We start from the raw sequence: 25,225 nt of genomic DNA, 5'->3' as shown, positions 1-25,225 counted from the left end.
TCGGAGCCAAATAGCAGTTTCGCCAGCCTTTGTATTTGCCCCTCTGGCGCTGGCACGTTTGAACAATTTTGTGCTGATTTATTGAGCACGACTATTAAATGAGCAGGCGTGTAAGGAGTTGCATTCGTTTTAGTTAACTATAAGCTTGGCACACGCACACACACACACACACAAAATCTTACCGGTGAAGTTCCCGCCAATGACGTAGGGAATGACGCCCCCGGGCCAGATCCTCTCGGCTCGCGAGGTGGCTGCTCGAGGAAAGCGGTTCTTGCTGGCGTATCCTCTTTTGAGGCTTTTGCCGCTTTGCATCTTGTGACTGGAGTTTGTCGGGAGAGAGTCTACAAAACGACATTCACGTTTAGGTTTCAGGTGGATGACAACTCATTAAGACATCAGCGGAGATCATTGTGTCGTTGAAACGCTCCCTAATTGGAAACACCAACTGGAAACCCTAATTTGAAACCCTAACCTTTGCTTGATGTGCAAATCGTCTTGTTACATTCCACTTGGAGCTGTGGTGAAAACAGCTTATATTTGTGGGTGGTTTCAAATTGAGGATTACTGCCACCTACCGGACTGGAGTGAGATTACACAATTTCAAAATTGTATTGCTCAGATTGTTTACCCTTGGCTGAGGGCTGAGCTCCACTCAGTGTCTTTCTCCATGGGGGGGAGCTTACCCAAGCCGAAATTTCGTATCCTCTCCAGCAGTAGGTACAACGAGGCTCTCTTTTTCGCTACTCGGTGCTCCTCCAAGCCCCCTGACACACACACACATGCACAAGAATTCTGAGTGAGCAAAATCTTAGCATGGACACGACTCCTCGAAGCCCCGCCTCACTCACCCGACGTGTGTCCCGGCAGGGTGGGCATCAGGTCTACGGTCCTGTCGATCTGGAACATGCCAAGGTCTTCCTCATCTAAGGCGATGTCCCCCCAGAATGCAGCTGCGAGAACCACAAATCATTTGGATTGGATTAAACTTTATTGTCAAATGTACTGTATGTGAAACATACCGTACAGCACACATGAAATTTCTTCCCTCTCAACACACACATTGAACTTGCGCCAACAGCGTCCTTCTCAGTCGCGTCGATGACTCAATCGGTCAGTTGGTTGGTAAGTTAGTTGATTAATTAGTTGATGAAGGACTGCTCGGTCAGTTGTTGGTTGTTCGGTAGTCGGTTAACTAGCCAGCGAGATCGATAGATGGATCAATCAGTCATTTATCAAGTTGGTTCGCTATTTCCTGTCATTCGATAAGATTATAAATGGCAAATTGTGAAAAAGAAAAAAAATGGAACTAAGCAGTTTTATTTTTGGCATTATTTATTACATGATGGGGGCAGAAGCGCTGTCAGCGGTTCCGCTATAATGATTGCTACATGATACTGTACAACGATTGCGAAAGCAATGCCGGAAACCGCCGTCCGATCCCGGTGCGGACGAGAACCTTTTCCTGTTCCTCTGTGAGTCTGCACTTGGATTCCGCCTGCATAAGCAATGACAGACTCGCCCGCCATGGCGGTCCCGCTCCCCCTCAGCCAGTCTCCCGTGGTCTTTTCCTCGTGTGCTATCAGGCCATGTGTTAATCCTTTTGCCCCTGATGTCCCCTTGTCTCCGCCCCCCACCTGCAGCTCCGCTCTTCTTGGATTGGGCCGGTCTGTGCTATTGTGGGAAGCTAAGAAAACCAAGACGCGCTGAACCCACCGGTCACGCAGCAATGGATGAGCGTGACTTTTTGGCCGCACTGCAGCAAAAAATATGGAATCAGATACTTCAGGGTTTGGACCATGCTGACTGACTGGTTGCCCTGCGATTGGCTGGCAACCGGTTCAGGGTGCCCGAAGACGGCTGGGGTAGGCTCCAGCACCCCCCGCGACCCTAGTGAGGATTGAGCGGTTCGGAAAATGGATGGATGGATGACTGACTGGTTCTCATCACATTTCCTGATGTACAGTTATCATTTCAAAAAGGTCGATTTCCCGCTACCTTGTCCCATCACATTTATCTTGGACCCTTTTATGGTGGAATCACAAGAAGCCAAAGAAAAGGCAAAAGCCGCTTGTGAAAAATCCCAATCGGATGCCTGACCTGAACTGACGTGATGTTCCACGTGCATCAACTCTTGTGACTCGCACACTGACTCACGCTCATACTTTTACACACTGAAATATTCAACACACCGGGCGTCCTCCTCCATCTTCTGTCGCAATGCTTCTACTGTAAAATGCAAAGTCCAGTTGGAGCGCTTGGGATTTCATTTCTTTTTTTTCCCTGTACACGCATTACGTTGGGTCAACAGTAAATCATCATGGTAGTTCGATTGGTTGTTCCATTTGGAAATTCCTGTTATCTTTTCAAGCATCTCAGTTTGGTGACCTGCTTTAAGTGATTTTGTGACAAAGTATCAGTCTACTTGCTGGAGTATATAAACCAACTTTATTACAAACAAAGTTTCCAACGAGTAGTCACTCCCCAAACTTGTTACTAAGGAGGTGTCTACTTGCTGGAGTGGTCAAACACCTTTATCATCAAGGTCACATGGGATGGTTTCCAATTGTTAGTCAGTCTCCTGGCTTGTAAGTATAGACATATCAACTAACAAATAGGATCAACTGGGGAATGTTCCATGCATTAGTCAGCACCCAAAGTCTTTCCGTTTACATTATTTTATTCATGTCATTCTTTCCAAAAATATATGAATCTGGTGATTTTGCTGTTTTAATATTGAGCGAACTGCAGTGGAGCATTTGAGTTCAAATATGAGGTCACGCCGCAGATTGGCTGAAAATGTGTGCATGTGCGGCTCCATGTGCAGCACCGTAATATTATTACAGCGCATTTGGCCGTGAACGTAGCATAATATTAAAAAGAGATTATCTCTTTGCCCCGTTTGAGGATTTTTGCCCTGAACGGAATCATTGTACAAGCTGCTTGTTGATCCACAAAAAAAAAAAAAAAAACACACGACTGAAGGTGACTTTGCCTTCCAAATAAAGCACACAGAAGCACATGCACACATTGAAGATCGATCACGATCGAGCGGGCGCACGGCAGGTGAGCGGCGCGACGGAATCGCAGACTCATCACTAATCCCAATCGAGCAACCGCTCTCGCCCACCCGCGCCGCGGAAAACAATGAGCAAAAGAAAACAGCGAACGTGTTTGTGCTGAGGCGGGAATCCTAAGGAGGACTTCGGAAGCTCGGTGGCAGCGCCGCTCTGCTAGGGAAAATCCTGTTTAAAGCCGCATGAGCACCAGCGACGTTTCCTTCCTGACACACACACAGAGCAAAATCGGTCGCCGCCGACGCGCTGCCCTTCTAACGCTAACCTTCTTTCAAGCACCGAAACCTGCATCAGATCACCGACTCCGGAATATACAGTGTACGTGCGTTCACAAACATCAAAGACAGTGTCGTCGTCACCGAACATAATGTCCACATTTTCCTCAACGTCAATTTAGTCTTTCGCAAAGCTAGCAAACTTGTTTTGGTAAGACGATATCGAGAGCAAACATACAGATTTTCATAAACATCAACGAACATTTCAAGCTTTCGCAAAAGCTGTCGGACAGATTTTCAAACATATCAAAGGCAATTTTGAGTCCGCTAATATATACATTTTCATAAATGTCAAAGACAAACTGGTTGTCAACAAAACTAGCATTGGTGATTTCGTAAACATTAAAGACAATATATGTGTCTTTGATTATTAAGGGTGCTCTGAAGTTTTTGATAAACAGCATACATCTTTGTAAACATCAAAGACACTAAGTGACCATTTATAATTGGATACTACTGTGATTTTTCCCCAAACCACAAAAACAAGCTGATCTTCGACCAACTTGGCATATGTTTTCATAAACTCTAAACATAATGCTGTATCTTGTATGATCTAATGCAGGGGCGTCAAACTCATTTTTGTCGCAGGCCACATTTTAGTTACCGTTTCCCTTGGAGGGCCATTTTGACTGAAACCAAATAATAACGATTTATTCAACTATTGTTTAAATTTTTGTAATGAGGGGTTTGATCACAGGAAAATGCTTACAATATGTCTCTAATTTATTAAATGAGAATTTTAAATGTTGGTAGAGATTTGAGCAAGCATCATGGAAGTGGACATGTTTGATTTGCTTTCGCGGGTCACATAAAATGATGTAGCGGGCCAGATCTGGCCCACGGGCCTTGAGTTTGACACCCGTGATCTAATGTATACAACTCATCAAAGACAATGTCGATCATTTTGACGCTATCCGCAGCAAACACAACTTTCCACCTTTGACAAAAACAAAATCACATATTTGAGCTACAGGTGCTCAAACGTGGTCTTTGATGCCTTTGTGTGACACGCTCTGAATTATTTATAAATACTTTTTATTTCATTTTACTTTTTTAAATAGTGCATTAACTATTCGCCATGCTTGCCTGTGTCAAAAGGACAACAAGGAAGCTTTGTCTTTTGGGTTCCTGGCATAGAAAGTGAAGAAACCCCTGCAGCTCCAGTCGGACTTTGTGTGTGTGTGTGTGTGTGTGTGTGTTTGTGTGTGTGTGTGAGAGAGAGCTCTTTTTGAGAGCTGTGATTATGGAAGGAAGCATGAATGACTTGGAAGCCCTCCGCGTATGTGTGTGTGATCTCCAGCTGAGCAGCAGGATGCAGACAACCAGGAAGAGATAAGCGCGGGTGAATGGAGGGAGCGCAGCTTGTGAGTGTGTGTGGCCACATTAAGGAAATCACAAAGAGTTGGAAGAGCACATCTGTGTGCGTGTTGTCTCGCAGTGCGGGCCTCGGAGGAGATAAGCAGACAGGCAAAGAGTGCTTAGTACCAAGTTCGTGTTTTCCCAGTGAAAACAGGAGGCGGAATAGCGACGCGCTCCGACAACGGCGCAGGGGTCAGCGGCCGCAAACGCGTCTTGTGAGCGCGCTGAAGCGCTTTGAAAATGTTCACTTGTGCCCCGTTGGTTGGCCCCGTCCACTTCATCGGCCAATCAAATGAGCGCCGATGTTGGGAACGCGCTGAGCACAAAGTACCTCATCTGTTTTCTTCGTAGGACCTGACCCTGCAAGGATTTTTTTGAGGTCTATGCCCATTCCGATATTTGGCATCGTACAATTCCGAAAAGCAATCAAACTGTCAATTCATTTTAAAATTTATAGAATGAAGTGTTTTTGGTCACGTAAGGCAGTAGAAAATTTAAGATAAAAATTACAGGCAGAACATTTGCCCTGTTTACATGACTTTATCTTTTCGGAGTTGTTTAACAAGAGCAGAGAAAAATCGGGAAATTACGACCATTTTTTATGGGGGAATGGGGGCGGGTGCTAATGACGAAAAATGACTAAAATCTGTCAGTTTAAAAGAACTAATATTGGTTGATTAAATCGTCAGTATGACAGTGTTATACTGCCCCCTGTGGCCAAGACAGGTTCACCAGTCGGAGCAGCACAGTAAGTCGAGTCCAAGCATGAAATCAGGATGTGGGAACTACCGGTATGTTTTTTTTTTTACATTCTATTTAGTTAGGTTATTAAATTGCGTCACAAATTACAACTTAATGGAATGTTATTCCTTAAAAAAACTGACATTACAAATTCAATAAAGTTATTTTAGATTTTTTGGGCTGAATCTGGCACATATTGATGGCATTTTCAATCTTTTCATTGGGAAAAGATGACTCGGGGCACAAATGTCTTGAGTTTCAAGCACGGTCACGGAATAAAATAAACTCGTATCTCAAGGCACCAGAGACACATTGTCTGCATGCATGTCATGGCCTTTAATGTATGAATTGGTGGTATGATTTATGGATTATAACGTCTACTGCCCATACTGATACATATACTGCTCCTTTTAGTACTTATACAGCACGCAATCACTACTACATGCATGAAAATACTACACGCATTTATGTATTAGTATACATGCGCTACTTGAACTGTGGATATACTGGAACATGTATTGCATCTGTTGGTACATCTGCTGCACCTATTAATACAAACAATGGGCGCATGAGTACACGTGTTAGGTCAGGGGTGTCAAACTTTTTTTTTTTGTCTTATCCTCCTGACTACCAGTAGTTCAAATTTGTCCTCTGTAGAGGACATTTGTGAACCTAAATATCTCCCACCCAGTGCATCCAATCTCATTAACTCCTTTTGTTACTCTAAAGAGGACATTCAGTGCTTTCCAATGATATCAAATTTGTAGGGGTTCGAAAAAGTAAGAAAATGGCTTCCCTAGGTGCAAGCACTTTTTATGGGAAGAGGAAAAGTAATACTTTTTATCAAACACATTTTGTCTTGAAATGTTGTTGGCATTTTAATTATAAGACTCTTATGAACACGTTAAAGTGTTGTTTGAGTTGTTTTAAGTGTATTTGAGCCTGTTTAAAAACTGTAGTGGGATTTCAAAAATTTCTTTTGGAGTAGTCCAATTACTTCACATAGATTGGGGAATTTCAAAATAAATGTGATTGGACAACATTTTTTTTCCCGGTAGTCAGGAGGGTATGACTGTGAACCCATCAATGTACGATCACCTTATATTATCATATACACACGACAAATTCATGGGTAACTACTTTTGGAATCGGAGGTGAGTAGTTAATTGTTTAACTAAATTTTATTTTGTTTTAAAAGGGGATTGAGAGCAAAAATAGATTTACTGTCAATATCTGTTATCATATTCACGGTGTACATGCGGTTACAAGCCACATGTATCCGCATGTGTGCTTTGTGTGTCAGTACATCTGCTGGTGCGTGACATTGAAAAATGAAGACTCAGCACAATGAAGGCATTGGAATGTGCAGCATTCCAAGGTTACATTTTCTGCACGGTCAAATGATATTGTGGATCCTTTTGATCATGAATGCGTGAAAGTCGACGACGTTGTGGAGAAAAGCCCAAATGTTCTTTAAAACATTTTTGAAAAAGCGCATACGCACACAAACACATTTGCAGTCAACGTCAACATCCTTCAGCCAATGAGGCTTTTATGTACAGTACATTTATACAGCGTAAAAATACCAACGTGCCTCTGCTTTTTTTAACCTACAAGATGGGCTCAGTTCCTTCCGACATATGTAGACTTACTGTCTCCTTGTACAACACACACACACACACACACACACACACACACACACACACACACAGATGAAAGTAAGGTGCACACAGGCAAAGGGTTGTCAGCTTTATGTATTTGTCATGTGAGGAATGTGTTGTGTGTGTGTGTGTGTGTGCATGTGTGTGTGTGTGTCAGCTGGTGGACAGTCAGTGTGTAGACAGAGGTGTGTAGAAACAAAATGCATTGACTCCATTATAATTACTTGAGTAGATACATTGCATTTTGTCTGAGTACTTCAAATGCAACATACGTTTAACTTTTACATGAGTCTTTTTGTTAAGGAAAAACACTCCCGGTACTTTACTCCATTACATTGAGCTCCATTCCACTCGCTACTTTTTTGTGTAGCCCCTATCCCCCAAATTGTTTGATGTTTTCCTTATATGGAAAAACATCACTCCATCATACTATACTTTATATAAAAAAAGAGCAATATATTAATAAATTAGAACGTAAAAACTTCAAACATTTTGCGCCCATCTGGCACCTTCACACAAGCTATTGATAAACTGCAGTCAGTGGCGTGTGAAAAATAGTGAATGGCGGAGGTGAGCACATGAAGATATGATGTCCCCTGAAATTTTTTGTTTTTTCGGTGTGGTTGTGGAAGGAAGATTTTAAAAATCTTATACTGAATACCAACCCCCCCCCCCCCCCCGCCCTTTTGCATGCCACTGCGCTAAGTTAGCGTCCGAGCTAACACTTTGGTGGTTCTTGTTCCTAAGCTAGCGGTCACTTCGCCCCACTCCCGATTTTAGCTGTCCCACAGGATGCCCTTCGTCACATTTTGGCTGTGCTGTTAGCGTTGTAAAGTCACACTTTGCTCGTGGTGCCTCCGAGGTTAGCCTTTATTAGCCATCTGTTATTTAGCCCGTCACCGCCCCTAATATCTGCACCGTCACCTCCACCAGGGAGATTACACAACATGATGATAGAAACAGTTTTGTTGACGTGCCAACTGCATTAATTAAAATCATTGTAATTGTTTTTGATTAATGGGGGAGATCCCCAATATGTATCCCCAATACAGTACAATATTATTGTAAATATATATATTCTGTACGGGGCGGCCCGGTAGTCCAGTGGTTAGGACGTCGACTTCACAGTGTAGAGGTACCGGGTTAGATTCCAGCTCCGGCCTCCCTGTGTGGAGTTTGCATGTTCTCCCCGGGCCTGCGTGGGTTTTCTCCGGGTACTCCGGTTTCCTCCCACATTCCAAAGACATGCATGGTAGGCTGATTGAACACTCTAAATTGTCCCTAGGTGTGAGTGTGGGCGTGGGTGGTTGTTCGTCTCTGTGTGCCCTGCGATTGACTGGCAACCAATTCGGGGTGTCCCCTGCCTACTGCCCGAAGACGGCTGGGATAGGCTCCAGCACCCCGCGCGACCCTAGTGAGGATTAAGCGATTCGGAAAATGAATGAATGAATGAATATATTCTATATACAGTATATAAATTTTGCATTTGAGTTTTTAAAATTATAAAAACATAAATAAAATATCAAGACTCGCTAATATCACGATTTTTTTTTCATTCACATGCACTAGTGAAATCCTTTTAAACATGAAACACACTAAAATATATAGAAACACGTTCATTAGAGCTTACGTGAGCATTTCGGTTGTATCTGCGAGGTAATCCTGAATTTTGTCCCTCGTTATATGTTGTGCACACATGCACACATGACGTTTTCTCAGTTCAGCCTCTGTCTGTCATTAAATGTGTGTGAGCGCATCCCCGCGTCCGCTCGCCAGATGTTCCTCATCTGCTGTGATGGCTCATTCACGATTTCACACACACACACACACACACACACACACACACACACACACACACACACACACACACACACACACACACACACACACACACACGCACGCACGCACGCACGCACACACACACACACACGCACACACTCGCACACACACACACACACACACATATACGCACACAATGCCTTCACATTTTAAGTACTTTCAAGGACTTTTGCAGCATCCTGGACCTTATTCATACCAATATATTTGCATTCAAAAGTAGTACTTGAACATGAAAACGGTCAGAGGGAAGGTGTTCATTAAAATGTCTGCATTTCTCAAGATCAAGATATATATTGTAAGACACCTCAACATTAGCAACAGTTTAAACATTAACACCACGTTTAAATAGCGGTGAAGTAAGTGACACCTTTTGTCCCTGATAGGCTGTTATACCTCAGGTACGTGGTTTCTTTCAAAAAATGCAAACCCATTTTTACATACCAGGAAGAGAAAAAATGTATAGATCATTAGTTGAAAATAATAACAAAAAATACCTACATTTGGCGATACTCAAGGATGGCTGTAATCCATTTGGATATCATATAATGGTTACTAAATGATGTAAAACTATTGATTTGCACGCTGCTGTCAAACGCGCATAAATACACACGTGCACACGGAGTATCAGCATGACGATAAAGTAACGGAGTAGTAATAGTGCAATGTATTGCGACTGACCAGCTTTGCAGGGGTCCTTGTAGTCGATGGCATCCGGCCTGTCGTCGTCGTAGTACTCGTAATCGCGGTCGTCGTAGTCCACGCAGAAGCCCACCTTGGCCCACACGCTCAAGCCAGCCAGCAGCAGCGTCAAGCAGCGCATCTTGGTGACCACCGCTGGCGGGACTGGCTCAATCCGAACGAAGCCCTCCCGGCAAACAAGCGCAAGTGGAGTAGAGGCGGGACAGGACAGGACGGGACGGGACGGGAGCGGCTCCTCCAACGCCTTTGCCCCGACCTGGCTCCCCCGTTTCGCCTCGGGCGGTCGCCCCGCTTGCCCCGGTCACCGGTCCCCCGGTGAGCGGCGCTTAGGACGCCGCTAAAGTGCTGTTGTCCTCGCTGGTCTCGCTCGTCCGTGAGCCCCCCATCGCGCTCCGCCGCCGTGCCGACGCCGAGGGGCTGTCACCCCGCACCACCGAGCTGGAAGTCCCGCAAGAAGAAGAAGAAGGTCCGTGAAGAAAACGCAGCCGGGCTCCTGCTCCAAACATCCGCCCGGACGCATACGCACGTAGACACACGCGCCCACACGTATCTACGTTGTACAACAACTAAAGTACACTAACACGCTACCGTACGAGATTGTCGATGTATCGTGTAGACCTCTTTCACTACGGTAGTACTGTCACCTCTCTACGAGTAAGTCTGACAGTGTATGTGTGCGTCTACCTTGCTTCATTTCTCCTCACCCTCTCTCTCAATGTCGACATGAACGTCTCTCTATCTCTCACAGTCATTTTCGTGTTCTCTCTCTCTCTTTGAATGTAAAAAAACATGTATCTCGATTTCTGTCTCCTTTGAAGTTCAGTGGCTCACTCCCTCGAAAGTGTTTCTCTCTCTCTCACTCACTCACACACGCACCCTTCCCCATAAAGTTCAATGTCTCTCGTTCTCTCTCTCTCTCTCTCACTCACACACACACGCACCCTTCCCCATAAAGTTCAATGTCTCTCGTTCTCTCTCTCTCTCTCACACACACGCACACACACACGCGAACACATTTCCCCATAAAGTTCAATGTGTGTGTGTGTGTGTGTGTCTCTCTCTAGCAACGAAGGTCTCTGTACTGTATACTCACACGTTCTGTCGCGCTCCCTCTCTAAATGTAAACCTCCCCTTTTCTCTCTCCAGGAAGTTCATTGTCGCTTTCTCGCTCTATCTCTCTGTCGTGTTGTCTTTTAAATATTTATCATCTTGAAAATCTTTCTGATTCTGACTTTCTCTCTTCTCCTGTCGTCTCTCCTTCACATATCCCCACATACGCGTTATTTACCGCTCTACCTCTCTTTATCAGCTAGCTTGTGCAAGACGGACAGAGATAGATAGATAGATAGATAGATAGATAGATAGATAGATAGATAGATAGATAGATAGATAGATAGACGCTTAAGAGTGAACCTAACAGGAGATAACCTTAGCGTTTTACACAAAATCAATCAAAGGAAATATTTTACTGCGGGCCATCGAAAGAAGACCATACGTCAGGCTGTCCGCCATCTTGTGGCACTTGTTAGTCAAGACATCAGTGTCGGGTCGCACATATTGTTGAAAATGTTTTGCCTTGCTCAAGATAGCCACCAAACACCAGCAGCGTGTAAAAAAAACTGTTTAGCTAATTTTGCTGCACGCACATATTGAAAGATGATAAAAGAAAGCAGTTGTATACAGTACTGAGGTGCTTCATGAAGGTTATTTCCAAACCTTTCAAACTGGGTTTTCTCCCCCTGAGCAAGGATGACTGCTGATTCCGTCTGAGGCGACAATGAGGCTTGTCACAAAAGCATAACGTTTCATCGGCCGAGAGCAAACAAATCGTGGAAAACAGCACTCTACAATATTATACTTTGAAAAATACAGTAATGACATATTTCAGTACAATTAAAAGTAATTTAATGTTTTTGTTACACTTTCTCCTTCAGATGTGCTGCTCATTATCCACCTTGGCCACCTGGGGGCAGTATAAGACAGATACAGTCAAACCTCGGTTTTCGCCCATAATCGATTCCAGAAGGCTGTTCGAAAACCGAAACCACGCTCTATTAAAAAAAAAGTTTATTGAACTCGTCTGCTCACAATGGAAAGCGACACGAGGAAGTGTCTCTTCCTCGTCTACCCGAGTAAGCGTCACTTCCTCGTGTAAGGAAGGCGAGAGGAGTCAAGTGGTGCATTCAAGTGCGCTCAGTTTGTTCGAGATCCGAAATGTGTTCGTCATCCGAGGCATAAAAAACTCGAAATTTTTGGTCGAAAACCGAATTGGTCGAGAACCGAGACGTTCGAAAACCAAGGTTTGACTGTATAATGATATACAGTACTGTAACGGAGATTCTGCAAAACTCACCTCAGGACAGCAGTACTATTGTCCAGTCTTCGGAAAGGATAAAGAATATATGCCTGTGAGTATACTGTTAATATATTCTGTCTACAGCAGCACGCGTGTGTTCAGGTATGGGTTTTGTGTAAAGACTAACACCGCGACCACCACCGAGATGCAAATTGTTAGTTTTCAATTGCATGTTAGCATATGGAGAACATGCACAGCAAAATTTGAATGGTGAACCACAACAGTGTGAGGCAGCAGTGCTAACCAACTGTCCCCCGTGCTGCCCTGCGTTTAAAAACTGGGACAAAAACTATTTCCACAGCAATGTGCTTCGTTGTTTTTGCATTGACGGCAACATTGTCAACAAGCGCCGCTAATCTCCCGCCACATGCTCGCTCGCTTTCACACACACACACACACACACACACACGCACACACACACACACACGCACACGCACACGAAACGCTTACCTCCATGCTCCCATCATGCCATTCTTCTTCAGAGTCCTGGAGTGAGGAGTTAAAGGGAGGGGTGAATATTGTGGGGGGGTGGGGGGATGCATTGGTATGGTTCTGCTGGTCCCCCCCCCCACCCCACCAATACTACACTCCACAACCTCCACGACTAAACGAGATTATCGGTCGCTGTCCCTCTGCCGCTAATCCCGGCCTGCAGCAGAGGTACTCTACAGGTAGCGCCATTCTGACGTCACACCACCAATCCAACGGCAAGCTGTCCAACTGCAAACATGGCCGCTGCAAATCCCCTCACACACACACACACACACACATACACACACACGCACAAATTAGGGAACATCGAAAGATTCAGTAAATCCTGTCCCAGGACGATCATCTAATTTCTCCCATTGGAAAATAATAGGAATAGAATTAGTCTGCTCCTGGGTCAAACTGCAGTTATCATAAAAAATGTACAGGTAATGTTTCAAGTCGAAACTAGTAAAATTGATCTTCCATGTGAAAGTGGCACAAGTTCAAAAAGAAGTTCATCGCTTTGCAAATAAGCATTAGCCGTCAAACGCGTGTAAAAAAATCGAATTCATAAATTGTTTTCAATCGTTGTATTCTGATTAATTGATTTAGTTCATCAGTTTCAATTAAGTGTGAGAATATTTTCCAAAAAATAACCATTTAACCTTATGTATTGTCTTATTGTTATGATTGTCTTACAAGTGCAGGAAGTTAATTTTGTGTGCTGTGTTTGGTTTTGTATGTGTATCGTGTATTTTGTATGTGTTGCAGGTGTTTGTTTCTGTATGCGTGTATTAGTCTGTTACACGCGTGTGTTCGTAAGCGGCATGTACGTGTGTGATACTGCGTGAGTGTGTATTTCACTGTGCATGTTTTGTGTGCCTGTTTTTAGTTTGAGAACAAAAACCTTGATTAATTTTCCCAAACAAACAAAAGCTTTGGCTTTTGAAAAACTCAATCGGAGGAAAACAAAAAACACTCATACACACAAACACACACACACTTAATATGTGTCCAGATCAGCAAAATGTCCTCCTCTTAGACAGCATGCAACCTATTGAGATTAATGCTCTCTGCGGGTATTTGAGTCCCTATTTAAGCCAACATCGATCCGTGTGTCCCTGAAACTTCGTGAAAGTACCTCACCAGCATTTAGCCAGCACACACACACACACATTGGAGAGTGGAGAATAAGTGCTGTGGTTTGCAGATATGGTAGCATTCTTATTAAGGGTTGCGAAGGCCCTCTAAAAATTGCTTCGTTAGCCAAGAATAGTCAATGGACATTTTCAGGGCTTTTGAAGACTTAAAAACTCACCAAAGTTTACTGAAGTCTGCATCCTCGGGAAAAAAATGACGTTTCATAAGTGGAATGGGTGGAAGCCCCGGATTCTTTTTTTTTTTCCTTCAAAGCCAAAAAAGTCATGGCCCTTTAGATACAGAAAGATTGCCATTTTGGTTTCAAGTGGCCATTTCGAATCTGTTATTTGCACTCTAGATTTTTTAAGAATTCAGCCCCACAAAGCCCCTTTCACTGAGCTACATGAAATTTGGTAAGCATGTCTATCATGTGGAAACCCGCAAAAAAGTCTGAGAGAGCTACAACCTAAAAGATACAGAAAAGTTGCACTTTGGTTTGAAGGAGACGTTTGGGGTCATTTTGGTTGAAATGTGGCTTTCACAAGAGAAGGAAATCCAAGGTCCAAAAAGGAAATCCTCCGTTTACATGACAACTTGTGCATTCTTTCTCTCCCCTAGCTTCTCATTTCCTGTTTTTCATCACACCTCTTGTTGTGTTTCTGTGATGCAACAATTTGACCTCATCGGAGGAGAAGAATAATGGCCTGAAGGATGTTTGCTGGAATGACAAGATGGCACAGGTGCACGTAAAGTTACGGTAAAGTATGCGGGAAGTGGGAGGGTAAGAAACCGATGACACACGTTTTTTTCTCCCCAACGTGTCTGTCAATGTAGCGCAAATGTGACTTTGAGTTTCCTCTCAGTGACATGTAAAGTGGCTTTTTTTTTTTATGGGGGTCTTTTCAAAGGGACTAAAGCACAGGTGTTTCTTGCACTCACACATGCTGCTCTCAAAGTGCCCCAAAATCATTTCCTACCAAAGTTGACCTAGCCTGACAATTTTTTTTCTTGAAAAGTACATGGGTAGACATAGCGGTCTATTTAGCTCAACCAATCAGAGGACAGAAAAATGCAGATGTCACTGTGAATCACACGTGTCCAACTTGGGCCCTCGAAGGCCATCATCTTACATGTTTTAGATGCTGGGCTCCTGGATGAACTCAGTCCTTTAAGGCAAGCAACTTTGATAAAAAAACAAAACCAAAAGGACAAAAAAAGAAGACTTTACGATCAAGAAGTAAGTTGGGCAAAAAAAAACAACCTAAAACAAATGTAGTAAATTACTTCTACAGGACGTAGGAGGGAACTACAGATGACAAACATTGCCACGCTATCACTTTTCCACTTTGATAAGATCACCTCATTCCTTTGCCATCAACGTCAATATGCTAATAGTGGCTGCTAATTGCTCCGCTCAGGCTAATTAGCTATCGATGTGCAGTGTTAGCAATCTGCCGCCCAAACTGCTTATTTGGCTTCTTCAATGTAAATTTTAAACATAGTCCGTCAAAATACAATTGAAGTGTTGCTGTGCTTTTTGCTCGTGCACAAGTGAAAGTTTTAAAATGTACAATTAGAAAGGTAATGCTCATGTGTATTATTTGTCTTGACATGATTCATTTGTGTAAATAGCATACACAACAAGAAGTAAAAGAATAAGAAGGTAAAGAAATAAAAACTTGAAAGATTGATGTTTACGTATATTAGTGACAACATTTCATGTTATGTGTTATGTTTTGTTGTATTATTGTTATTTTATGTTCTGTCAAGTGCTTTATTACAGCAACAGCTGTTGTGTCAAATAAAGATGTTTTGAATTATCCTTCCCAAGGTGTGGTACTCCCACTAGTGGTACTTGTAAAAAAATCTGTTGAATTAAATGTTCAAATTGTTTGTAATGTGACAGCATCTTAAACTTTTATTTAATGCAGTCCATTGCATTTGTTAAATACCGTTCGGCTATTAACTTTTAAGTACAAGACTACATTTGCATTAAATAAATTCAAACTCTTTGTTTTAAAACATTCATTGAGGTTCAATGTTTAACAGTTGAGTATCATTAGTGAAGTAGTTTTATTCATATACAGCTGGGGAAAACGTGCGATTACGTCATCAAAAAGAATCAGGGTTCAATGAGCGGCAGCAGACGGTAGTAATACCAAATATGTCCACAGGGTGGAGCCATGCATTCAACTAACAGAGTTTGAAGGGTGCCAAATGAGGGACTCAAACCTGATTGCTTGCGGTCACAGGCCGCATTCTTGACCACTTGCCTACTGCCGAACAAGTAAGATGAGGTGACAGAGTAGAGGGGTGTAAAATGTAAAAAAAGGTTGCCGTTTACTTGTGACGCATGTCCATAAACCGGGGGTCGGCAACACGTGGCTCCAGAGCCGCATGCGGCTCTTTAGCGACATCTAGCTTTATAAAAAAATTGAAAACGATTTTGATAGTAGGCTAATATAGCTCAAATAGATATAGATACATGTTGCAGCTACAAAAAAGGAAAGCTGTGGTGCTTGTGTTTCAAAACGTACACTTTATTTATGCGTTTAACAGTCTAGGCAAACAGACAAGTCTGCGTCTGACTCCTGCCTTCTCTCTTCTCGTTCAACTCGAGAGCCGTTCAAAGACAGCCTCCGAAAAACGGAAATTCATGATTACTTCACTGACACTAAGAAAAGCGAAAATAATGCACCAAAATAAAAATTCAAGTGAGGAAATCACAAAATAAATTCTATGGGGGCGTTTGTGAACACACAACAAAGGAATGAATAACAAACATACAATACAGCATGTGTTTCCTTCATTGTAAATTTTATAGAATGCTTTTTTTTTGCGGCTCCAGACATATTTGTATTTTGTTTTTTTTTTGTCCCATATGACTCTTTTAACATTTTGATTTGCCGACCCCTGCCATTAACCTACAAATATTTTTCAAAACAGGTGATTCTAAAAGGAGTTTGATATTGTATCCTCACGACCTCAAATTAATTCCTTGATGGGGTTTTTTTCTGCTGCGTGGCATTTTAAATTACACAAATCGACTCCTGGAAGCTCGATTAAATTTTCAAAAACAGCTGTTTCAGGCAGACACAAAGTTTGGCTGAAGAAATTAAAACTTTCGGATTCCCTTCAGATGTTGAATGCACCGTCTACTTTACACGCTCGAGTATTTACCCAGCGATTATCTCCCATATATGGCCATGTTGCATTCAATGACAACACAAAAACATGTTGTATCGTGTATTTGTCGGAACTTCAGGGGAATTCGTAACAGCGCCGCGTTTATGGTGCGTGTGGAAACCCTGTAAACTACGCAGGGACACAGCGCTTTCCAACGTTCCGCTCAAAAATTGTTGCCAAACACCCATTGGTTAACGTCAGCGTCGATAGTTGAGTAATTTGACAAACATGTACTCATATTTGTCTCATTTTAAATTCGCCGAAGGCTCATTTCGATTTCGAATCTTTCGTTTCCCGCAGTTTTTGAACGCGCCGCCGGTGCTTCAGCTCGCCATTAATTCTGATTTTGAGGGGAATGTTCATTCAAAAACGATAAAACAAAACAACACTATAATTAAGTCTTATAATGTCGCTCGGAGACGGTGAGTCTGCGAGGGCACACAGTGCTCACTTTGACGAATCTCCAAAATTCCAAGGGAAGTTCCCCAGGAAATCCCCCGCTCGGTTATATTATCGTCGACGGCGTGAAGCCACACCGCCCTAACAACAGTGCCACTTCCTCGGATACATTCGAGAGGAAAACGCGGGTCGGGAACCGTCGCGTGGTGGATTACTAAAACTCAATTCAAACCACGATCGAGCCTCGCGCAAGAATGGACCCAGCCGAAGCGGACAAAAAGCGGAGCTACAGCACGCTCAACACGCTGTACCACGAAAGCCGGCAGGAGATGGAGCTCCTGGCCAAGCAGCTGGCGGCCAAGGACAACATTATAGCCGAGCTCAAGCTGAGGCTAGCCGGCCACGAGAGGCTTTGCTTGTCGGTGGGCGACAACCAGTCGGTGGTGGTCGGGCCGTCCAAGTCTCTGCTGGATAGTTTGTGCAAAGAAATTTACAAGCTGAAGCAGAAGAGCAACGAGACGGATTTGAAAGTGGTCAGACAAGAAGAGGTACATATTTCGAGTTCGTTCATTGAATGAATTTGTAGTTATTGATGATTATTATTAGCATGACTAATACTGGCTGAAGCGGGGTTTCTCAAACTGTGGGTTAGGGTGTCGAACTGGGTCGCGTGGAAGAGATGTGGGGTGTCGGGAATGTCAAAGTACCATTTTTATTGTTCGCTAAGGTGGCAGTATTTTCCTCGATCAACGTTAAAAGACTTGAATTCTTCTAGGAAAGAAATGTAACCGTTTTACAGGAAAATCTTTTTTTGTGAATCGAATCAGAAATGAAGTTGTATTTTCACAGGGGAAAAAATGTCAGAATCAGATAAGAAAAATTCGGCTGAAAAACGTTTGTGGGACGTAGTCACCATACGAGAAAATGTAGTAAATAAAAAAAAACGTCACATGTTTATTAACTCAATTATTGAGCACTCTAACAAAAGTTAAAAGATAATTCCAGGTGTGGATTTTAATGCAATTACAGTATTCACCCCGGGAAAAATCCTGAATAAGGCATCTTTTCACAATGGTAACAAATCAAAAAAAATAAATCCTTGGATGTGGATTCATTGCAGTTTTTCCAATATATTAACAAATGCAAGGAAGATATCAGATTTTTTTTTTACAATGCTTATAAAATATAATAGAAATAATGAGTGGACTGGTCTTTTATAATCCTAACAGAAATGGGGGCAAAAAAAATTGTAATCGAGTTGAATAATTCACACTGTCAAAAATAGACTTTGAATTCACTGCAACCTTGACACAAATTTTCCCACAATGCTAACAAATGCAAAAAAAAAAGATACCCTGGATTTTTTTTTCTAATAAATTTTCACAACACTATCAAAAAACAAAAATAATTTGAATTTCATTTGAATGGTTCACAATGTTAACCAAAGTGAAGGACACTCCTGTATGTGGATTTTAACACAAATTTTGACAATAGCCCCCAAAATCTTGAATTTGGAATACAATCCGTCTTGCCTTTTTTTTTTTTTTTTAAACACTGATAACAAACTTGGTTAGTGATCGCAAGTGTTCTTACCAGGAGATCCAGAGACTGAGCGAGCAGCTGCGTCAGAAGGACGAGCAGGTGGAAAGCGTCAAGTGCAGCACAAAGAGCCCCGGGGAATTGAACGGTGATCCCGAAAAGGAGCTGGAGCTCCGGAGGCTGCGCTCGGCCGAAGCCACCAGGACCGTTCTGTGCACGTCGCTGGCCGAGGAGGCCGAGCAGCTACGGGGCCAGCTGGGGGCCACCGTCCAGGTGTGCCGCCAGCTGATGGCCAAGCTGGAGAAAAGCAAAGCGGGCAAGGCGCAGGCGGGCGAGCAAGCCGCGACGCAGGTGGGCGCCCTCCGTCGTCTGTCAACAACAATGACAAGAAACAATTTGTGCGGACACTTTGTGTCAATGTTTTGATATCGGTGAAAGATTGTGTTTTAACGCGAACAAAAATATTTCAATAAGTTGATATAGAGGTTCGATGATTAATCACCAATTAGTCAACGATCAAAGGAATCTGACCATTTTTGATCATCGACAGATCAAGCGGTTATTAAACTCATCGTGAGTTGCACCCCTTCGATTGGTTAACAGTAATGATTGCAGAAAAAGTGGTGAGATTCGCAGAGGAACATACGATAGGATAATGATAATTATCATTCGCGGGGGACTTTGCAAAGATGTTTAAAATAATGATAATTTCACAAAAAGTGGTAAGACTTGCAGAGAAAATACGATATGATAACGATTAGTGGTGAAACTGTAACGGTAACGTGTATGATCTGTTCACAAGAACGCAAATATGAAAAGTGGTCAGACTCGCTGAGGAACATGAAGGCAAGAAGTGGGTTTTTGATTACTGCTAATTACCTCGTCGAACGAGTCAATTACTAAACTGAAATGAAAGTTATTTGCAATTCGAAAGCAATTTTTCGACAGTGCTAACAGAAAAAACATTTTGGATTTGAATGCAAACCTGCTTGCAGTTTGTCCTCAGCGCGAACAAAAAAATCCCCCTTGTTTTTACACATTTATAACAAATAAAATCTTCAATTCCGATTTTAATGCTAATTCCATCCCTCATTTCCATATAGCCACCCGAGTCACCTGACAGATCTACGAATTCCCAAATCCGCCAACTTGAGGACGAGACTCGGCAGCTGAAGCGGCGTGTTGCCTATGTAAGAAAAACTGTGAAAAAAATGTGTTAAAAAAACAAAAACAAAAACAAAAACATCATAGCGAAATGCCTTCCAACCGCTGTGTGGTTTCAGGTCCAGGGCCTGAACTCGCAGTGGCAGAAGTACGACTCCAGCCGGGAGGACTACATCCGAGGACTGTGCCAGCGGCTCAAGAGTGTGGCAGCGACGCCGCTGGCTCCTTCGCTCGCCTCGGCCGGTGCCGCTTTGCTCCATCAAGAGATTTCCCGACTTAACGGCCTGCTGGAGGACAAACTGAGCGAGTGCGCCAGGCTGCGAGGAGAAGCCCAGGAAGCCAGCAGCAAAGACAGAGAACGCATTCAGACGCTGGAGCAGCAGGTCGGTGCGAGCTTCACCACGGACAATTGTTTAACATTAGAAAGAACCAGTTTTTGAACAATTTTTTAAAAAATCTATTCGTTTGTAGCCCTTCTGTCAACTTCAAAAGTCGTTTCGATCACGGAAAACCTGGTGCTGGCTTATCAGCATATTTTTTTAATTTAATTGTTGTTGTTTTGTTTTTTTACATTTTTAAATGATTTGAACTCTTTAATGTACATTTTTGAAACCCTTTTGAAAAATATTTTCAAATGTCAATTAAAAAAAAAAAATCCAAATGTTTTAAACTGTTTTTTAAAAACTTTTTTTGACGGTGTGAAGTTCAAAGTTTCAAAAATGTGAAAATAAATGTTGGTTTGTTTGCTTGGTTTAGGTACTCATCTACACGGAAGATTTTAAGTCTGAGCGGGCCGACCGGGAGCGAGCTCAGGGACGCATTCAAGACCTCAAGGAGCAAATTTGTCACTTGAAGCAGCAACTACACAAACAGGTGAACAACCAACAGCTAACGATTGCCAATGCACCCACACTTTTTTTTTTGCTAGAATGATTTTCTGTCACTGAAACTGTACTCTTACGATTTTTTCCCCCCCATACTTCCTTTTAGTGTCTCATTTTGGTGACAGAAATTGAGGTTTTAGGCTGTATTTCGGATTTTTAAAAAAAACAATCCAACAATTTTGCTATTAGTCACAGGCTTTTTAAAATAGACCAGTATTTTGTATATATATTTTTTTTAACAATGTTAAGGTTTATTTTCTACATGTTAAGAGCAAGGGGACATCTTTTTGGTTATGATATTTAAACTTTTCTTGAAACATTTTTTTTTGCATTTTTCAGGAACTATTTTGGAAATAAACGACTCAAATTTTGTGTTTGTTTGGTAGCTGTTATCAGTTTTTGTATTTTTTTTTCAGTGGCAGATGCTAGACTTGTCGGACGTATTTGTTAAATTTTTAGGGATTTTCTTTTTATGCGTAAAGTATGTAATGAATTTATTTTCATTTTTGCGGCCACGGTAACCAGATATTTTTGGGTGATTATTCCTGAATAGTTTACAGTTCATAACAGAGCACAAGTCGTACACTTTTTGGAGTCACGCAAGATTTTCAAGAAAAAAAAAATCAGTTTCTTAAACACAATTAAATTGCAAGTTATGAAAAAAAAATGGTCACGGGAACCAGACTCGTTACGCATGCACTTTATATTTTCACAACTCCATGATGCTATTCAGTCATTTATCATTAATGTCCAATCATGGGGGGGTGTTCGTCACGTGTTCACAACACGCTAACGGCTACAAAACGTCTTTGGCAGGGATCGACTCGAGAAACCAGGGAGGTCCCCGTGTGTCACGTGCACATCGGTCACCGAGTCTCGTCGTCCTCCTCCTCGCGACGCCACCACCGGGACGTTGGGGATTGTTCGGGGGCCCGGAACAACACGCCACGTCTGTTGGCTCCCTCCGCGGCGGTTCCCTCGCCACCAGCGCTACCGCAGGATGCCGCCCGAATGGAGGTCCCATCAGATCTGCAGTGCCCACGCTGCTTGGCCACCTTCAGCGAGGATGACGCCGCTCGCTATCTCAACCACTGCGAGGAGTGCGCCACCTTGTGAGCACGACTGGGACATTTTGCGCACTACATGGAATACCTCAACCTGAACAAAAATGATTTTTTTATTATTGGCGAGAGTCATTTAAGCCTTTGAGCTAAGGTCACGCATTAAAGTCTTAGGCCACCGTGTGGTTTGGAATAGGCAAATTTGTGTATTTTGGGGCGGGAACCTATCGTCGTTATTTGCTTGACTACTTTCTGCTTTTTTGCCGTCAATATAAACAGATAGTTTCGATGCCAATACCGGTGACAAGTACATATTGTTAGCCTAATTGCCTCAGTCGGTTTCGGTCGATGCGGAAAAAGAATACAGCATTTTTAAAATCAAAATATTTCCATCAAACTGAAAAGCTGAAGAGTTTGTTCTGATAAATGGTAAACCTTGAGAAAAAAAATACTTTTATGATCACAATAGCGGAAACAATCATTGTAATGGTCGCCAAAGACTTTATTCGCGTACTTTGAATGCAAACTTTATAAGCTTTCTCTTGTTGAATCACAAAATCTAACTTGGTGCTAGAAATCTATTCATAATTTATTATCATACACAAAAGCCATAAGATATAGTTCTACTGTTAGATTATTTTAATATAAAATATAGAAGTGTATTTATTTAATTTGTAATGTATGCAAAGGACCCGATTTTGGAAGGTGTGGTGCTTTTTTCCCCCCTCCCTCTGAGCTGATCGTCTATTTTTATAATAAAATATTTCATAAATGATCATCTGTCCGACATTTTCATTGTTAATTGATGGGACGTTTAATACGCTTTTGCTTAGCTTCAAATAAGGGGTGTTCACACGGCAAGATTTGGTCCGGTGCTACGCCGGGGCTGCCCCAGTAGAGCGTTCACACGTGCAAATTAGCTCCGGCGTAGCCCCGGAAAACAGCTTACACCGGACCAAATTTGATCCACCTCACGGAGGTGGTTTAAAAATTTGCTCCAGAGCAAATGCTCGTTAGCGAAGCAGCACCGGTGTAAATTTGCACGTGTGAACGCAACTGGGTTAAATTTGCTCCAGAGCAAATGCTTGTGAAGAGTTTACGTACGGCGAGAATGCGTTGCTTTCGTGCTCTGTCGGACTTCCGCCATGTGTTTGTTTAATAACGACACAAGACTTGGCTGGTAACATCTTTCCTTTTGTAGAAGACTGGACTGTCTCGGAGTTGTTTGTGTAGTTTGTTCCTTTGTTGTGTGTTCACAACCCCCCGCTCCCCATATAATTTATTTTGTGATTTCCTCTCTTGATTTTCTGTTTGGCGCATTACGTGTTTGCTTTTCTGAGTGTCATTGAAGTCATCGTTGATTTACGTTTTCGGGGGCGGTCACTCTCGAGCAGAAGGCACGGAGACCGAGAAGGAGAAGGACGTCCCTGTCCAGTAGTCGCTTGAGTTGTGTATACGTTTTAAAAAGAACCAACACGACAGCTCATTTGTTTTCTGTCGTTTTGCTCCGCTGCAGAAACTGCCGTGTGAACGCAAGTGGGGCTGCACCGACGATGTGCCGGTGCAGACACGCTCAGCGGCTTTGTACGTGTGAACGCTCCACACAATTTGCTGCGGTGCAAAATATATCGCAACAAAATACATCGGTGCAGCGCCGGAGCAAATGTGTGCCGTGTGAACACCCCTATAGTCTTTCAGGGCATTTTCGCATTTGTGTGTTGCCTTTGCGATCATATTTTCAGTTACTGAAAAACATTCATAATGACTGCTTTTCTCCCGTTTTCATTGTTGGCTGCAGGATTTCGTGGGATACTTTCACACATAGCCCTAATGCAAAATCACCACCGCCCAAAAACACCATTTCACAGGAGTGGCGGCTCATATTGGGTCGCCAACATGGCCTGTTCAGAAAAATATCTCACTGATAATGGGGCATTGTGATTTGCTCGGAACTTGTCGAAATGATCATTTGAAAATATTAACGCTTGCAGAGCTCAAGTTAAATCAGCGCTATTGATATGTATCTCTTTTCTATCGTGTTAAAATATTGTTGATCATTTTGGTGAGGAATAACAATCAATATCATTTATTATAGCATAGTTAAGTCATCTGGATAATTTCAAAAGTGTCTTTTGCATTAGCCACAACCCAAGATGTAGCTTGATTTTTAAAAAGGTCGATGACCCCAGAGCGTGTCATGTAGCATTTATATGCGGGTGGTGGGGAAAACCCCTCACCGTTGCCTCCTGACAGGGTCATGTGACACGCACACACACACACACACAACACACATACCCACCAACTGTCAGATGACTAGTATAGTATTACAAACACACAATGAGCAAACGGCGGGAACAAAGCAGTGTGTAGTATCAGTTTGACACACACATAGTGCATGAATCAGTTGTCACGGGTTCGGTGGAGTTGAAGCAGGAAGTCGGACATCCCCTGCTCACACACAGGAAGTAGGATGCACAAACCCTAACAGACTCACTGAAACATGGAGACGCATGCCAACACGCACGCTCGCTCACAAACACAGAGATACACACAGAGACTGTGACAAGACCAAAGTTGTTGTAATCCACCAAAATGAACATCGAAAAAACATTCTAACAAAATAAAATACAAGCGACAATGATTTTTAAACGAAAACTAACTGAAACGGCATCTTCCATTTGTACAACTAACTATGATTATGGTTATAATTATGGCGTCGCAAGTTCTTAAGGGCATTTATTTTGGTATTACTGTACGTCTGTACAGAAAAAGTAAGAAAAAGTAAGGTCATAGGTTTGAGAATTTTATGATTATTTTTTCAACAATACTTGGTGCACTCGACAAACACACCATGTATTAAAAAAAACTAAAACCAATACTAAAACTAATTGACACCAAACACACACAAAAAGAAGCCTTTTTCATAAAAAATAAAACAGATAAAAACGAGAAAACTTGCTTCAAAAACTAATTGATAATAATAAAAAAAAAGTCCAAATGAAATATAAACTAAGGTCATATCCAAAACGATTATTCCCAGGACCAGACACATTAGCAAATGACACACAAAGCACAACTTGTGTGTGGTGTATAACAGCTCGCTGTGGTTAATGCGAAAACCCCCAAACTGTCTTACAAAAAGCACATGATGTACTTACAGATTAGAAAACAACGAAGACATCCATCCATCCAGCGAGGTGTAGCTTCAGACTACCTGAACACAAATGTATCTCCTATAAGTACGTATCTTGGAGAACAACACTACAATTTTCATCATACAGTTGTGAAGTTAAGGTAACAATGTCAAAAATAATACCTAATTTCATGAAAATATAATTGGGCAGTACTATACCAATGTATATATCATGTACATAAAA

The 25,225-nt window shown here is 42.4% G+C and overlaps 2 protein-coding genes and 1 long non-coding RNA gene across 8 annotated transcripts in view; 1 reads left to right on the top strand and 2 right to left on the bottom strand.

Annotated features, from left to right (window-relative positions):
- The window catches only part of LOC147199815 (dorsal-ventral patterning tolloid-like protein 1), a 30,538-nt gene extending 17,946 nt beyond the window's left edge, over nt 1-12,592 (bottom strand). For 2 of the 6 annotated variants that reach the window (XM_086119539.1, XM_086119543.1), the window contains exons 1-5: nt 12,455-12,592; nt 9,628-10,086; nt 849-950; nt 684-764; nt 183-341 (exon numbers count right to left, since the gene is read on the bottom strand). In XM_086119539.1, coding sequence (XP_085975665.1) covers nt 183-341; nt 684-764; nt 849-950; nt 9,628-9,769 — 484 coding nt within the window. In that variant the 5' untranslated portion in view covers nt 9,770-10,086; nt 12,455-12,592. Of the gene's footprint in view, nt 1-182; nt 342-683; nt 765-848; nt 951-9,627; nt 10,704-11,364; nt 12,433-12,454 lie in introns of those variants that run through there. The other 4 variants (XM_086119542.1, XM_086119540.1, XM_086119541.1 and 1 more) reach the window with 4 other exon arrangements.
- A 4,533-nt stretch (nt 12,593-17,125) lies between these two features.
- On the top strand, nt 17,126-22,624 carry tnip2 (TNFAIP3 interacting protein 2). Its single transcript, XM_086121136.1, has 6 exons — nt 17,126-17,748; nt 18,797-19,090; nt 19,843-19,929; nt 20,023-20,286; nt 20,660-20,776; nt 21,604-22,624. The coding sequence occupies exons 1-6, from the start codon at nt 17,455-17,457 to the stop codon at nt 21,901-21,903; spliced, it is 1,356 nt and encodes a 451-aa protein (XP_085977262.1). The 5' UTR covers nt 17,126-17,454; the 3' UTR covers nt 21,904-22,624.
- On the bottom strand, nt 21,473-25,063 carry LOC147199813 (uncharacterized). Its single transcript, XR_015101925.1, has 2 exons — nt 25,007-25,063; nt 21,473-21,945 (listed from the first exon to the last, which is right to left on the bottom strand). It is a non-coding gene; the product is annotated as an uncharacterized LOC147199813 (long non-coding RNA).
- Between the last annotated feature and the right edge of the window lie 162 nt (nt 25,064-25,225).

This window comes from Hippocampus guttulatus, chromosome 9 (assembly GCF_054856545.1).
Source record: "Hippocampus guttulatus isolate MCC_2025c chromosome 9, RoL_Hgut_1.0, whole genome shotgun sequence".
Classification (NCBI taxonomy): domain Eukaryota; kingdom Metazoa; phylum Chordata; class Actinopteri; order Syngnathiformes; family Syngnathidae; genus Hippocampus; species Hippocampus guttulatus.
This window is presented reverse-complemented; position numbering and strand designations above follow the sequence as displayed.